Source organism: Engystomops pustulosus, chromosome 6 (genome assembly GCF_040894005.1).
Source record: "Engystomops pustulosus chromosome 6, aEngPut4.maternal, whole genome shotgun sequence".
NCBI lineage: Eukaryota > Metazoa > Chordata > Amphibia > Anura > Leptodactylidae > Engystomops > Engystomops pustulosus.
Window position 1 is genome coordinate 69,959,542 of NC_092416.1, and position 10,831 is coordinate 69,970,372.

The following is a 10,831-nucleotide window of genomic DNA, read 5'->3' on the forward strand; positions in this document are numbered from 1 at the left end:
ACAATTCAATCAGGGTTATAAACGCCATACACTATGCCTTAGATACAAAAACCCCTCTAGTCCTCCTTAGTACCGACGCCGAGAAGGCATTTGATAGGGTTAGTTGGAGCTATATGACACAAACCCTCGACAAATTTGGTTTTCCACATAAATTCATAACAGCAATAATGTCCCTATATAGTAATCCAAGTGCCAGAATTCGACTTAACTTTGTCAAAAACCTTTAGAATAAAGAATAATCACTCTTTATAAGTTTCCTATGGAGAAAAAAGAGGTCAGGGATAAAATATAACAGGCTAATTATGAAGAGGAGTTTTGGAGGCTTTGGGTTACCAGACCCTATATCCTACTACAGAGCAATCCAGCTAAAGAGATGGATTCAGCTCTTTAACCCGGTATACTCCACACTGGGTACAGAAATTGAGATAGCATCTCTCAGCAATGAAACCCTGGCACAATTATGGAATATCAAAACCACAACCCAATGTACTAACCTTCTAACCAAAGGAACCATTAAAGTAATCAAATGGGTGTGTGAACAAATGGCAGGACTACATAACGCACCCTCACTTCTACCAAGTAACTTGCTACCATACCTACTAAAACCCACAGCCAGACCTACTCTTAAAATATGGGATCAATTCGCAAAGACCCCACTATGCACCTTCTTCAAATCCAAAGTAGAAGATCTACTAAAAACAAATAAAAAAACTGAAATTCCTCAAAACTTTTTACACAAGGCTGAAATTGACCTTACTAAAAAAGAACTACACATAAGACATACACTGATAAAAGACCCTACCTGGTTGGAGAACTGGCTACTACAGTCATGTAAACAAACTAAAATGATATCGACCCTATACAACACATTAGTATCAAAAGAGAAAGAAATCAAACCCTCTTATATAGGCCAATGGGGGAAGGATTTAGGGATGACAATATCAGACAAACAAGTTAGACGGATACATAACAACTCACATGGCTTTTCCAGATGTGTGAAAATACAAGAAAACTCTTTTAAGATTATGACCAGATGGTATAACACCCCAGCCGCACTAAAAGAAAAAGGGCTAACGAACATTGACACATGCTGGAGATGTAAATCCCCTAAGGTCACATTAGCACATATTTACTGGACATGCCCTTCACTGAAACAGTACTGGAATGAGGTGGAGGCAACCATTAATAAAATTACTAACTCCAAGATTTTACTAACCCCTGAAACAGTACTGCTGTGGCTACCAAACGCAACATGGCAACCACAAAAAAATCACCTAGTAACCCTACTAGTTCAAGCCGCCAAACTGACCATACCACCCAAATGGCTTCAAGCTGACCCACCTAGAACAAACGAATGGCTGACTAGAGTAGATTGTCTCTACAGACTTGAAGAGCTAGCACACTGGGAACACAGAACCCACAACAAATTCTCCAAGATATGGGAACCTTGGTCAAAATTTAGGGACAAGGCTCAAGCTAACATTTAAGTTCAATAAAGCGACCTTGGCAACGGTTAGATGGAAACACAAACAACAATCCCTCACATGAACACGATATAGAAGCCACAAAGCACCACAAACCATAAGAGAAACCCACCCAGATAGAGAGAAATAAGAGAATACAGAAATGTTGTTCATGCCAGTGCTAAGTTGTTTACTGTTTACTGTTATGAAATAATGTTTAAAAGAATACCGTCTTACAAGTCAGAAACATCTGATAATATATACCAACTATGCTATCTTTGAGAAAATGTTCACCTAATATATGATGTTAATGTACAACATCCGCTCGAAGAAAGGAGAGGGTTCCTGCGTGTTCCCTACCTCCTATTGTTGAACATGCTTGTAATGATGTTTTGCTTAATAAAAACCTTTTAAAACCAAAAAAACAAAAAAAAAAAAGAATGATCCGAGCAGCACGGGCAGGGGCTAGTCTATTCCAGGGTCACCTGATCAGGCCAGCCAACCACTGCTATCGACGTGTAAGGGTACCACGTCATGCTGGGTGGAGTGCAGAGGCTTGTGATTTGGCTCCCGCCAAAAAGCAAAACGGCGGGAGATGCCATTTTCTCGAGCTGGCGAAATACTTGTCCGAGCAACGAGCAGTTTCGAGTACGCTAATGCTCGAACGAGCATCAAGCTCGGACGAGTGTGTTCGCTCATCTCTATTCTACACCTTTTGTTCCACCATAGAAAACCCTATAATCTTCTGGAAGTTGACCTTAAAGGGCACCTACCACCACAAATCTACCTATAAAGGTAGATTGGGTGGATCAATGGGACGTGAGGATAGCCCTTTTAAGGGCTAATCCTCACGTCCCCACACTTTTTTGATAACTTTTATTATCCCTATATTCAAATTTACTTATGCGGCTACTGGGGCGTGGAGTAGCCGCATCTGAGGTTACACGAGGCGGCTACTCCACGCCCCGGTAGCCACTTTACCCCTCCTACTCACCCATCTTCGGCGCGCAGCTCCGCGTAGCTCAGAGGTAGTGCATCAGATCAAAATGGCTTTATGCCAGGCGGATCAACACTGGATAATCTCCGTAGACTCTTCCTGAATATGCAGATTATGGCATCCAATCCTGGTCAGCGATCCCTGCTTTTTCTGGATGCCTCAAGGGCCTTTGATACTCTGAAGTGGAACTTTCTATGGCACACTTTGGATAGGATGGGATTTGGGCAGAGATTCATCTCCTGGCTAAAACTACTGTACTCCAACCCGTCGGCTACAGTTCTGATTAACGGGTCTGTCTCAAGATCCTTTAAACTGAGTAGAGGGTCCCGTCACTATCATCACTTCTCTTTGTTATTGCCATGGATAAGACAGGATCGGGATATAGTGGGACTTATACAGGAGGGCTCTCACGAAAAAATATCATTGTATGCCGATGATGTCTTATTATACCTAGGCTAATATGGGTCAATGTCTAGAGTGTTCCAGGTGTTCAGGAAATTTGGGAATCTCTCTAGCCTATGTATAAATTGGCATAAGTCGGCATGGTTGCCTTTAGATGAAATAAATGCGTCTGCCCCCCCCCCCCAAGAACTCATCACTGTAACTAAAGGAATTGCCGTTAATATTTAGGCTTTAATATTTCAGATAATATTTCGGATTTTGTTGGGAAAAATATCTTACCAATTATAGCGGATATGAGAAAGAGAGTACAAATTTGGAAAAAACTGTAATTAAATATTATGAGTAGAGTTGCAGTAATCAAGATGCTAATACTTCCAAAGAAGTTATATGCTCTTGCGGCTTCCCCTATTATGATTCCCTATAAGATATTTTAAATTCTTGAAAGCTTGCTGGCTGATTTAGTCTGGCAGGGTAAACAGCCCCGGCTCAATTTGGAGGTTTTGCAGCAGTCTTATGAGAAGAATGGGTTTGGAATACAAGATCTGAGAATGTACTTTGTCATATCTCAGGCAAAGTAAAATCAGTCTGGGATAGGACACCTCTTGCGATTGACTGCAGCCCTCAACCTAAGTATTATGGGTGTAATGTCTTAGAAACTCGTGAGACAGAAATCTGGAGAACATCTAAAAAAGATACTTATATGCCCACGTTACATCTTATGATAGAAATCTGGAAGGAGTTAAAGACTCAATCAAATAGTACAGGGACCATAACTATAACCCCTATCTGGGGCAATAGGAAGTGGAACATTCCAGATACAAATGCCAGACCCTGGTTGGAATGTAATGTAAAATATATTACCGTAAGCAATTCTTTGACAATGAGGCCATTAAATCCTTTTAGCAATTACAGGCAAATACAGGATACACTCCTCTGGGTGTTATACATATTTGCAGATTAAACATTGGTGGAGGGCCATGGATAAGCCGGTGTCAATTCTGGAGGAATTACATCCACCTCTTGATTCTTTGCGGGGACTGTTGGGCACCAAATTCAAAAGTAATAAGTTAGTAAAATTTTGGCCTGTGAAAGATCATGGTAATAACTTGAAGAGAATAATAAATAAGTGGACTGGAGAGGTAAGCTTGTATGACGAAGTAATTTGGAAAAAAGTGCTCTTGGATGTGAAAAAGGTCTTCACAATGCCTGCTCACTATTTAGCCCAATTATTTATTCTGAACCGCATGTATTACACACCAAAATCCTTATCAAGATTTGGATCAATGATTTATAGCTGTGTCCTTGAGAAGGCAGATGATATACATATGTTGTGGTTTTGCCCCAGGATCAGGAGATTCTGGAGGGAAGTATTGGCAGAGATAGTTAGGACCTTTAATGTTGATATCCAGGATACATTACATACTTTTGTGCTGGGTATACTAGATGAGGGAATCTGCAAGATTGCTATTTGCAGCAAGATTCTGTCTGTTTAGAAAATGGATGGCCAAAGATACCCCGACAATTGGAATGTGGCAGAGAGCTGTTAATAACATTATATTAGCAGATGGTTTCGCAAAAACAATGGCAGGGGAACTAGGCATAGAAAAAATAAGAATAGATTGGCAACCCTGGATTAATACTAAGTTTTGTAGGGATGAGGTTATCATGTTGGGAGCACGGGAGGGTGGCTTCTAGGGTGTGGGGAATGGTGGAGAGAGACCTTTTTTTTCTTTTCTTTGGGTTGGGGAGAAATAGGATAGGGAGGGTATCAGGGGATGGGATGGGAGATTGAAATACATGGAATTAGGGAAAAAGAGGAAGAGTATAATTAAATTACTTGAAAATGTATGTATTAATGTAATGCATTAATTATGTAATTTGGCTATTAGGCAACATATTGCAGAATTTTATCTGACAAGGTAATAATAATGTTTAGAAGATATGGTATATCGTCTTATAATTTTTTATGATAGTTGTAATTTATAGATTGGAAGAAGGGAAGATATGGCATGTTATATGTGAGTGATGTATTCTACCTTATGTATTGTATTTATATTTCAAGGGAAAAAATAAAAAAAATAAAAAAATAAAAGGTGTCAGGCCCATTGGTGCTTTCACCAACACACCAGAAGGACCAATCAGACCTGCAATATCCATAGATACATGTATAACAGCATCAGCCTGAATTTTGTAGCCATTTATTGGTCCAATGTTATACAAAGAAACATTTGAGTGGAACAAGCATAAGATTTTTTTATGCATCTTCAATGTTTAGACTTTAATTGATACGCTGCTGTTGGTCACCCGAACTCCATACCAGCCTTTCCAACCGACCGAGTCTTTACCGCTATGTGTAAACCTGATAAAACGCACTCCACGTCCATATTGTGAGAAGGTATAAGTCATCTGCAGAAAAATCAAAAGTCAATTATTCAATAAAACCACCCTAAATTATGAAGACTCCGTTAGTCCTGTAAAATCTGTAAATCTGTAAAAGCCATAAAATCCCTTAAGAAAATGGCACAAATGCATCTCTTCACCAATTTCGCTGCAAATTTTTTTCCCACTTCCTAGTACATGGCATGGAATATTAAATACCGTCACTATTTAGTGCAATTTGTTATTCAGAAAACAAGCCCCCTCACAGATATTTTACATGGAAAAATAATAAAGTTATGGATTTTTGAAGATGGGGAGTGAAAAAAGAAGACGCAAAAACGAAAAGGTGCCTGGTTGACGTCCACCAGGTGACGCTGCTGCGCTGAAGTCCGTCGTAGTTTAGTGGAGTTCACCATCCATTGCTGGGTGCAGGTAAGCGCGTGTCAAGCGACACATTTTTTTTTTTAATATCGCACTTTTTCCGAATCTGTCGGGTTTTCCGATGGCCATGCCCCCACCATTTCCGTTGTGTGTATGCCGGGGCCGATGCGCCAAAATCCGATCGTGTGTGCCAAAAACCCAGGGCAATTTGGCGCAAATTGGAAAAATTCTGTAAAACCCGACGAAAAAAAGTGTTTCTGCCCTTAGTAAATGACCCCCATTATGTGATAACAGCAGTTTATATATTAGCCATTGATCACCCACACTATATGTATGCTATCCTGTTATTATGTACCTGTACAGGCAGCATTATAATGAAATTACTCTTTGAGCTCATTTGTACCAAAAGGTGATAACTCCATCTCTGTGTACCATCACCTATGTTATGTTATTTGTAATTTTAATATAATTTTATAATTTATAATTAATAAAGATTTACATTTTATAATTTATGTGTTTTTGACATCCCGTCATCCATATTTTTATGGGAACATGTTTGGTTATACATAGACATGTTTAAAGGAAAACATTTATTGAAAAGTGGGCTACCCCCTTAATGAGGCTGGGCTTATGTGCTACTACATGTTGACTGATTGTGGACCACCTACTGTCAATTTATTGGTCTCTAAAGCCTTTGCTATGGTGTATTTATGGCACAGAGTGAAAAAATTATTAGCAGAGGAGCGGAGCGCGCCTAATGCCAATTTGCATGAAATATTATAAGGTTTTATGAACAAAAAAAGAGAAGTGCCTGCATCAGGGTTCCCTTAGCTAAATGTGAGTGTCAAAGGTTTATATTGAGCTGTTGTAAGTGGTAGATTTCCTTTAAGTCAGTGTACTGTGCATTGATTTTGTGAGAGAGGAAAAATATTAATTTGGTAGATCTTCCCCTCATCCTGCTTCTGTATGGTCCACACTATGATTACCTGCTTCCATGACCCATTTGTTTTTTCAGGAATACAGATGTTGCCACTGTTGTATTCACGGATGACTGCATGGTTGTCAGACAACAGCTGCACCTTCAGCTCATATGAACATCCGGCATCAGTTCTTGCTGCGTACCTGTAATCAGAATTTCTGCAATATATGACCAATATTACATCCCAAATGGCATCCAGGTTTTCCAAATTCTTAATGGTAAATTTTGTGTACGGATCCAACAGGGATCTATAATAGGCATCATACAGATTGTTACTCAGCACTACAAGACACACATCATCTTACCAGTCGCTGACCACAATGTTGGGTTGGGCATCTAATTGTTCCTCAGTATATCCTTCCCTAAGAAGATCAATCAATTGGCTTTTACTGCACAACCTGAGAAGAGAAGATCATATATGTGAGTTTTATGTGAACACTGTTCTCCATCCCCTGTTCATTGCCCAACACTGTTCTCCAACCCAATCTATTTTTAGGCTGACTTTGTGGTTAATGTGGACTAATGTGGACCATGCCTAATACCTAATTGTGGACTATACCTAATACTATGGGCTTATATTTTGTGAGACTTTAGCCCAATATTAGAAGTGGCTGTGATAACCTACAATATTGAACAGAAATCTACAGTAAAAATCATAATTGTAATCTATTCTAGTTCTATGTCAGATACTTACAGAAAGGATGAAGCAAAGTACTTGGAGATCTCATCACGTGGAAACGCCGCTCCACAGTCTCCTGGGAGCTCTTCTACTTTCCACCCATTTCCTCCATTCTGAACTTGTACCCAACGTCTTAGGTCCTCTATACCAGAAAATATACAAAATACACAAGAATAAACCTTGTTATACAGGCGGTCCCCTACTTAAGAACACCCGACTTGCAGACGACCTCTAGTTACAAAAGGACCTCTGGATGTGGGTACTTTACTGTACTTTAGCCCTAGGCTACAATAAACAGCTGTAACAGTTATTAAAGGTGTCTGATATTAAGCTTTAATGTTATTCCTGGATCTGATGACAATCCAACATTTTAAAATCCAATTGTCACAGAGACCAAAAAAAATTTGGCTGGGGATACAATTTTATAAAGAATAAAGTCCCGACTTACATACAAATTCAACTTAAGACCACACCTACAGAACCTATCGTGTATGTAACTGCCTGTATATCTTATCTTATTCTATACTGTAGATGAATTGGGTGACATGCAGCATTTTGTTCACCAAATATCATTCCAAACAATCTAGATTTGCAGACTCCTCAACTCTTGGCTCCTGCATTTGTGCTCTTGTACAGCTCCTCCCTCCTGCTCCTTCATAGAACTCACAGCCTGGTGAGCTGACATGAGTGAGGAAGAGAGGAGCTGTACAGGAGCACAAAGGTGGGGCCAAAAGCTGAGCAGTCTGCAGCACAGACAAGTCACATGTTGTTTTTTTGAAATGCATCCAGACCAAAGCCCAACCCCAGGACTACACAGAGGATTCTGTCAGGGTGTAAGGTAAATTATAACACACAATTATATTTTAATGCAAATGCTTAGAGAAAGCAGAAGGCATATTTGCAATGAAAGTGTGATGGGCTTCTGCAACCTTTAGTGAAAATAAGGTCCTTGGTAATAGGTACCCTTTAAGAAAAAATTACATGCCTGTGGGTATATAATTAAACATTCATTCAATGTTATATGGCTTTATATGTAATTACCTTCACCACAGGGATTTTTGATCAGATTTCTCGCCATTTGAAGCTGCTCTTTGATACTGCGTTCGGCAACAACCTGTCAAAATAGTATAGTATGAAAGGGAAAAAAAAAATAATTTAAGTCCTTAAAGGGGTTATATGCAGCAAACTGATAAGTTGCCATAAATCCCACTAATCCAATGTAACAACATTATCAAATACTTTCTGTCGGCCATTGACAGCTTTGCTTGCTCATCTATACATCATGTGCCTGACATCACTCTCATTGGGGAGGCCAGAGGTCGCGCTCACATTTTTTCAGAAGGGTAATAGTACTCCTCTCACCATTTTTAAGGAGTATTTTTAGCCGAGGAGTAGTATAAAATTTTCAGTAATACAAATATATAACTACTAGTCATGTATAGTGTAAATGTCTATTTATACAAGAAAATTGTTACAGCCCCTGTTTTCTGTGCTTAAGTAGCCAATTGAGACCATTATAGTAATAAGACGAGGCTGGGGCTGACATCTGCCTCAGACTCCCCAGAGCAGGCTGGGCCTGGTGGCGGTCCAAGACTTCACACCTAAAGCAGGCTGGGGTTGATGCTGGCACCAGACCCTTCCTCCAGAGCAGGCTGGGACTGCTTAATTCCCCGAATATGCAAATTTCCTAAGAGGATACTGGGCATGGCGTAGTCGGAGCTGAGGCTACATGGCGCGGCTACTCCACGTCCCAGTAGCCTCTTGCATTCCGCCTACCCAGACATCTTCAGGGCGCAACTACGAGGAGCTGCGTGCACTTGTCTGCGGAGCAGGGTTCTGAACATGTTCAGTAGCTCTGACTTCAGAGCCGAGGCTGCGTAGCCGGCTGCCTGCACTCTACCCTCTTTAGGAAACTTGCATATTGGGGGAAATAAAATTCATAAAAGTTCTGGACCACAAAAGAATTAGCCCTAAAAAGGGCTTTACTACTATATATGAGAAGAACCTGCCGCCGGATCTACCTTAATAGGTAGATCCGTGGTGGTAGGTTTCCTTTAAGGATGCAGCTTTTTTACATTCATTTTTCTCTCCCCCCTTCAAAACGTTTTAAATTTGCTTTGTTCAGAGCTGTGTGAGAGCTTATAGCACATGCCACTGAGAGGCACTATTCCTCCTTTCTTTTTTTCACTTGATTTCTGATTTGGACATGGAACACCACATCTGAAAATTTAACGCACCCTAAATATGATTGCAGGTACATTTTCTGCAATAATTATTTTCAATATTTTCAATAATATGAAATTGCAAACTTAATTTTGCTCAATACCATTTGCAATGTTATCCAACCGGTAATCTCTACTCACTGGTGCTCCTGTGCCATCTTCACAAAACTGAGTCTGACAACATATTACCGCAGTTAAAATCTAAAGAAATAATCACTGAAAGTATGCAGGGAACCTGTCAGGAGAAATTGACCTACTAAACTACTACCAGTACGTCATTAAGCAACTGAGCACCTTCTAGATCATGTCTATTTCATGGCTCAGTGCGTTGGCATCGTCCAGAAAATGAACTTTGAAGTGAGATCCAATTTGGTTGTATAAAGGAGGTGGAGAGTTTAAACACTGAAGTCAAGCTTTCCTCACTTCAGAATGCCCTTTTCACTGTAATTGATTGTGCTACATCCAGACACATCACTTACCAGATCTAAGAAGAGAAGAGGTGAGAAGAGCTTGACTTCAATGCTGAGCTCTCCGCCTCTGACTTTATACATCCAATTTACAACTCACTTTAAAGTTGATTTTCTGAATGATGCCACCACAATGAGCCATGAAAGAAACATCATCCCTTAATCTGCTTCACAACATACTGGTAATGGTTAATTAAGTCAATTTCTGATGACAGGTTCCCTTTAAAGTGTCAAAGCAAGCAACCATCTGGGTGTAAACCTACAGTGAACACATAAGATATAACGGATATCAAACTGGTACCTAGAAAAGTAGCCATGAGGACAAATTAATCTTTGCAAAAAGCTAAGCAAGTTAAGCTCAAAGAAAACATGAAATGTGAAACTCAGCTCTGCTACATCTGTACATAGAGTTATCTAATACTCAATCCTATCTGCAATTCCATCTAAGCTGCAAGCTCTACTCACTCAGGTCCCTCAGCAGCTGGTCACTGTAGAAGGATGGAGATGAAGGGTGTAAGGAGGTGCTTCTTGTGCCGTCTTGAAAACTCATAATTTATACTCTTCTGCCAATGATCCGGTAACGTGACACAGACCAAGCGTCCAATCCTGTCTCTGCACCATGCTGCAGAGAAGGCATCTGCGTGGGCGAGGTCCGGGGTGCATGTGGGCTCCTGATTGATCTATCACATTAATGAGATGATAAAAGATAGGCCCACTCACCAGCCTGGGGCTCCAACGACCATGCATGTTTTTTACCATAACATGTAAGCATTCCCTCCAGGAATCTAGTGCAGCTACTGAATTCATTGTTATTTTGTGCATATAGGATAAGAAAAAATATAGATACACTAGAGCGCCATTC

General features: G+C 40.1%; 1 protein-coding gene across 1 annotated transcript; it reads right to left on the reverse strand.

Annotated features, from left to right (window-relative positions):
• Positions 1-5,061: 5,061 nt before the first annotated feature.
• LOC140135231 (F-box only protein 2-like) lies at positions 5,062-10,516 on the reverse strand. The gene is made up of 6 exons (XM_072156431.1): positions 10,435-10,516; positions 8,322-8,394; positions 7,296-7,422; positions 6,907-6,999; positions 6,609-6,744; positions 5,062-5,268 (listed from the first exon to the last, which is right to left on the reverse strand). The coding sequence occupies exons 2-6, from the start codon at positions 8,356-8,358 to the stop codon at positions 5,134-5,136; spliced, it is 528 nt and encodes a 175-aa protein (XP_072012532.1). The 5' UTR covers positions 8,359-8,394; positions 10,435-10,516; the 3' UTR covers positions 5,062-5,133.
• Positions 10,517-10,831: the final 315 nt, after the last annotated feature.